Source organism: Plasmodium reichenowi, chromosome 11 (genome assembly GCF_001601855.1).
Source record: "Plasmodium reichenowi strain SY57 chromosome 11, whole genome shotgun sequence".
Classification (NCBI taxonomy): domain Eukaryota; phylum Apicomplexa; class Aconoidasida; order Haemosporida; family Plasmodiidae; genus Plasmodium; species Plasmodium reichenowi.
In genome coordinates, this window is record NC_033656.1 from 20,982 (window position 1) to 27,931 (window position 6,950).

A 6,950-nucleotide genomic window follows, 5' to 3' on the forward strand; every position below is an offset into this window, starting at 1 on the left:
ATGCCATATATATTAAACTTTTCAAAAAAAAAGAAAAAATATAAAAAACCAATCCTCAAAATAATAAAATAATTTTTGAAATAAAATTGTTTCAATATAATTTATGAACTTATTTAAAAAGGAGATAAATATTTTCCAATAATATATATATATATATATATATATATATATATTAATAAAGTATAAAATATATAAATAAAAGAAAAATACAATATAATCATATACTACATTCCTTAATATTCAAATCAAAATATAATATGAACATGTGACAATGTACATTTATATTTTAAGAACATATTTTAATTTTTTTGTAATTATTAAATAATTAAATATATATATATTTATAATTCTTCTAAAAATGAAAATATATATATTCTCTCTTCAATCATCTTCAAGGGAAATACATACACATTCAAAAAAACATACATATAAATTATTAAACACAAGACTAAAATATATATATATATATATATATATATATATATATTATTCCTTTTATTTTTATAGAAATGCCATATATATTAAACTTTTCAAAAAAAAAGAAAAAATATAAAAAACCAATCCTCAAAATAATAAAATAATTTTTGAAATAAAATTGTTTCAATATAATTTATGAACTTATTTAAAAAGGAGATAAATATTTTCCAAAAATATATATATATATATATATATATATATAACAAAATATTAAAAAATAAAAAATAAAACATAATTATTATATCACATATGTATATAAATTTTTTTTTATTTTTAATTAATTATAAATTCTTATATATTAATTTAAAAATTCGTGTACTCAGTTTTTTCTATTTTTTTATTTCCTTAATAAGATTGGAAAAAATATTATATAGAATACATATGTCATAAAAAATAAAAGTAAAAAAAAACAAAAAAAAAAAAGGACACCGTAATTTTACAATGTATGTTATTTCATATTTTTACTATATAAAAAATATGGCAATTATTTCTTTTACACATGCAATATTTAATTAAAATTTTTTTTTTTTTTTTTTTTAAATTTCTATGATAAACGCAACCCTTCAATAAAAAAAAAAGAAAAAATTAATTTTTAAAAATGATTGATATTAAAAGGGGAACAGAAAAAATAATAAATAAAATAAAATTATTTTACATACCTTAAAACCTGTATATAAAAAATATATATATCGCAAAAATATATATTATAAATATATATATATTTATATAATGATATTTTTCAAAATACTTAATACTAGAAAACATTTTAAACATATATTTTTGTATATTAATTTATACAATCAACAAAAGATTATTCAATATAATCTTAACAAATCATCATTTTTCAAAATCAAAAGCTCGATTTTTTTTTTTTTTTTTTTCTCTTTCCTCTGGATATAAATATATCCTTAACATTTCCATATTTTTCATTTTATTATGTTGAATACATTTTTATATATAATTCACACAAAAAAGATACATAAGAAACTCTATAGAAGAAATGTGCGCTTACTATTATTATTATTATTATTATATATATATATATATATATATATATATATTTTTTTTTTTCTTTATGTTGAATAAAGAAAAAAAATGTATACACCTTTATATAACAAACATATTAAATATAAAGAGGTAATTTTATTTTTTTACATGTTATTTATGTATCTTTTACATAATCTTGCAAATTATTTTTTATTTCTCTTATTTTTGGAACTTTCAAATATTCACTACCATTATAAAAATTTTGTTTACATTTTTATATATCATTTTATATTCTAATAATATAAAAAAAAAAAAAAAAAAAAAAAAAATCTTTTACGTTAAACTTTACAAAATAAACACCACATATAAACAAAAAATTAAAGGTATTCATTCATATATTAAATACGGAATCATCAAAACATATATATATATATAGTAACTTTATAAACATTCTGTATTTATATTTTTAATTTTTAATATAATGTGACGATAAATATATATTTTTTTATATTTTATATGTAAAAATATCCTTAAATATGTGTATTTTATATAAAGTATAATTTAAGTATTTTTTTTTTTTTTATTTTCTCATTTAACTTTTTATTATACTTATAATACTATTTGACAAATATTTTTTAAAAAAATTAAAATTTTATTTTTGTATTAAAAATAAAGTTTTACATTAATAATTATTATATATATATATTTCTATTTATATTTATTTTTTTTTTTTATTTATAAAATTTTAAATAATTATTTCACTAACTATATATAAAAATATATTATATTAATTATATATATTATAAATATTATATATAAATACAATAATATAAGAATTAAACTTATAATCATAGCTTTGTTCTATATATTTCTTTTTCTTTTTTTTTTTTTTTATAATATGCTCCTCTTTAATAAAATAAAATTAACAAAATAAACACTACTAAATATATAAACATAAAATTAAAATTATAATATTATTCATTTCACCTTCTGGATAAAATATTACTTAAACATTATAACATTATATTTCTCTTCTTCTCATATAAAAAAAATAAAAGGCATCGTGAAATCTGATTAATGGCATTTTTATTATATATAAGTAATATATATAATTATCCAAATTTAAAATACAGAACAAAATCCCTTTCCATGAACTTTTAAAATAAGATTAAAAAAAGTTTAATCTATTTTAATACATAAAATAAATAAATAAAAATAATATATACAATATTATTATATATATATATATATATATAATAAATATATAACAATAAATGAAATAACAAATCTATTTATTTATTATATATACATAATATAAATATAATTATAGGGGTATAACGCAAAAAATAATAAATAATATATAAAAAAATTATTTACATCCATGATAAATAATAATAAATATATATATATATATATATATATATATATATATATATATATATATATATATATATAATAATAATAATAAAAAATAAAGAAAGAAAATGAATAAAAGCGATAGCTTATATATTTAGGATATATATTATAAATATATAAATAATGAAAAAGCAAAAACATATTTTCTATATATTTATTATTTCATAATATTAACTATATATATATATATATATATATATATATTATATAAATATAATCTTCTTTTTTTTTAACTTTATATTTTTAGTATTCTTCATAATAATCGGTTATAAAAGCTATTTTATAGAATAAATATATTTTATACTGTTATTTATTATTATATGCATAATAATATATAATTATATTTTTTTAGAAAGTTATTTTTTGTTTATTTGAATTAATTAAAAAAATATTTATATGATAAATATAGATATCTACAATTAACAATCACAATATTCCTTAATATTATCTCAAAAATAAATATTAATATATCTGTATAGTTATATATTTATATATATATATTACATTTATGAATATAATTATGTATAACTCTCTTTTATATGTAATAAATAATAATTCTAAAAATATATTATGAACTAATCTAAACTCTTAGAAAAACATATTTTGTATAATATTATATATATATATATATATATATATAGAAAAAAAAAAAAAAATATAGATATAAATAAAAATATTAAAACAATATTTTTTAAAAAAAGAAGCCTATAAGAAATAAAAAATACAAATAAAATATATATAAATAATATAAAAATAAAATTATATTAAATATATATTATATTTAAAAAATAAATATATATATAATATATAAAAAATAAAATTTTAAAAATTTTTATTTTTTTTTATTTTTTTTTTACTTTTTTTAAATATTAAAAAAAAAAAACTTTTTATTAATATTATATTATTAATAATTATTTAAAGAAAAAAAAAAAAAAAAATTAAATCCTATTTTACAACCCTTTATAAAAAACACAAGCATAAAAACAAAGGTATAAAAAAAAATAATAAATAAACATAAATAAATAAACATATATATATAGATAGATAGATACCTTTCTTTATACATCTGGAAAATTATAAATTCTACATATATTATATATTAAAACATATATATTACATATATATATATATATATACATATATTAATTTTATATTATTTCTACTTTAATTTTATAGATCTACGAAAATGAAAGTAACAAGGATTTTATATTTCGTTTTTTTCATATTTGCCTTGAATTTTATTGCCCCTAATAAAGAACATAACGGATATGTTGAAGCAAAAAAAAAACTAACACCTGCAGAAATTAAAAAAAGAAACCAAAAAATTATGATGTACTCTGCCATTGCATCAGGTGTAGCAGTACTTCTTGGTGCAAGTATAGGTTTAGGAGTTCATTTCTCAAAAAAGAAAAGTCCCAAAAAAAAGGTAGTAAGACAAGTAGTAAAGAAAAATCCAGCATAGATAAAATATGACCATATTTTTTAAAACGATAAAATTTGCTTTTTCAATCAATAACAAAAAAGGCAGTGGCGTACCGATATTATGTAAACAAATATAGCACAGAAATATAGATATATCTAAATCACAAAGAATTACATATAATACACATGAATATATGTATATATATATATTTCTTTTTTTTTTTTTTTTTTTTTTTTTTTTAAATTAAAAGAAATTGTTATATATTATTTTTATTATTTTTATGAACTTTTTGTGTATATATATATATATTATTATACAATGTATATATAAAATAAAAGGAAAAGAAATTACATTTTTCATAACATATTTATACAATATATACATATTATTGTATAATTTTGTAAAATAATAATAAAATAAATGAATTTTTTTTTTTGTAGTAAACTTTAAAGAGAATGTGTTTTACTTTTCTTCTTCTTTTTTAATTTTTATTTATTTATATACCTCGTACCATAATTAAAAATAAAGTAATATATAAATATATATATATATATTTATATTTATAATATATTTCTATTAATTTAAGAACTGTTTTATTTTTCTAAGAAAAAAGACATTAAAATTTTTGTTTTCGTACAAAAAATCAATTTTACATATGCTCATATATATTATTAAATAAAATATGAAAACATAAAAAAAAGTCAATAAATAAAAAAATAAAGAACAATGTAATAATATATTTTTAGGATTCAAATGTATTCCATACAAAATATAAAAAAAAAAAAAAAAAATGGAAAATTAAAAATATATGTTATATTACATAACAATTGTTATTTTTATTTCTTAAATAGAAAAATATTTAATCAGAAATAAAATATCTATAAAATATAAAATATTAAATATATCAATACTGAAATTTAAAACATCATAAAATAAATAAATTATAACAAAAATATAATACATAGATATATTAAATATATATATTTTAATAAATAAATTTTCTTTCAAAAAAAAAAAAAAAAAAAAATGTGGTTGCACTTATAATATATTATTAATATCTTTAAATATTATGATCTCTTTATATATCACCTTCTTAATATATAACCCCTTTATCATAATATTTTATTCTTTCATTGAACAAAAATATAGCGATATTTAAGGACATAAAATATTTAATATATATTATTTATTTCTATATCTTACATTCTACATTTATCTATATGTTGATGTATATATATATATATATATATATATATATAATGAACCTTTCTTTTATATGAAAAATGAAATTCTTTATTATATATATATATATATATATATAAAGGCCCAGTAGTAGTATATACTATGTACATATTTATATTATATTTTACTTTAAAAATTCTTTACAATATAATTATTATATCCTCTTTTATTATTATATAATATACTTGTAGAAAATTTTAACGGTTAAATGAATTTTATTTTTATGTTTTATATATAATATAAATAATATATAAAAAAGATAAAATTTTATTCAGTTAAAAATTCAATATATTATGATTTTAATATTGTACCATTTGTGTCATCAATATAATTAACCAATATACATAAATATTATATATATATATATATATATAATTATATTATATCAATCCCAATGAAATAAAAAAAAAAAAAAAAAAAATTTACTTAAGCCAATAAGCACAGCGAGTTTTACAACGCATCATAAAATATTTGGACAAAAAAAAAAATTTTTTTTTTCTGCTATTTATATACATATATAATTTTATATTTATAGAAATATTCATAATATATCTAAATAAAAGATTATATTTTATTAATTTTATTCTCTTTTTTAATACAAATAATTTTTTTTCTTTTTCTTTGTACTATAATAAATTTCAGTCGATTTTCCTTTCTTCTTAAATTATCTTATGTATGTCTATTTTCTAAGTTTGTTCAATTAGTATCTATATATATATATATATATATATATAATACAGATTAAAAGGTACACTATTTGGTATTATGAAAAAATATATATATGGTACAAATATTTTCAAAGCAAAAATAAAAATGCAATAAAAAATATATATACATATACATATAAAATATATGTAATATATATATATATATAAAATATATTTATATATAATGAATAGAATAAAATAAAAAATAATTAAAAAAAGTACTCGTACTATAAATATATATTCTTTTTAAATTTCTGCGGACTTTAATATTTCTCAGTCATTAGAATAATGCTCATGTATAATTTCTAAACATATATATATATATTATAATTCACTCACTCACAAAGAAACAAAACGAAATAAAAAAAAATTCTTAACAAATCCTTTCTAATAATAAAAATAAATTATATTTGAAGATACATATATATATTCTTCTAAATGAGGGGAACAAAGATCAATAGGATTTTCATATATATATATATATATATATATTATAAGTTCCTCTTCTTGTATATATCCCCTATTATGTTCTATATATGTAATGCAAAATAATATTTAATATTTTTATTACAAAAAATTCCCTATTTTTTTTGTGTTTGTATTTCTCAATTTATTGTATACCATATATTCCCTCTCTCTTTTTTTTTTTTTTTTTCTCTGGTTCTATAATATTTTTAGTAGTCTCAATTAGTTGTTAA

At 13.9% G+C, this 6,950-nt stretch overlaps 1 protein-coding gene across 1 annotated transcript; it reads left to right on the forward strand.

Moving 5' to 3' along the window:
- Positions 1-4,066: 4,066 nt before the first annotated feature.
- Positions 4,067-4,342, forward strand: PRSY57_1101200 (early transcribed membrane protein 11.1; the record flags this gene model as incomplete). The annotated part of the gene is made up of 1 exon (XM_012907986.2): positions 4,067-4,342. The coding sequence occupies one exon, from the start codon at positions 4,067-4,069 to the stop codon at positions 4,340-4,342; it is 276 nt and encodes a 91-aa protein (XP_012763440.2).
- Between the last annotated feature and the right edge of the window lie 2,608 nt (positions 4,343-6,950).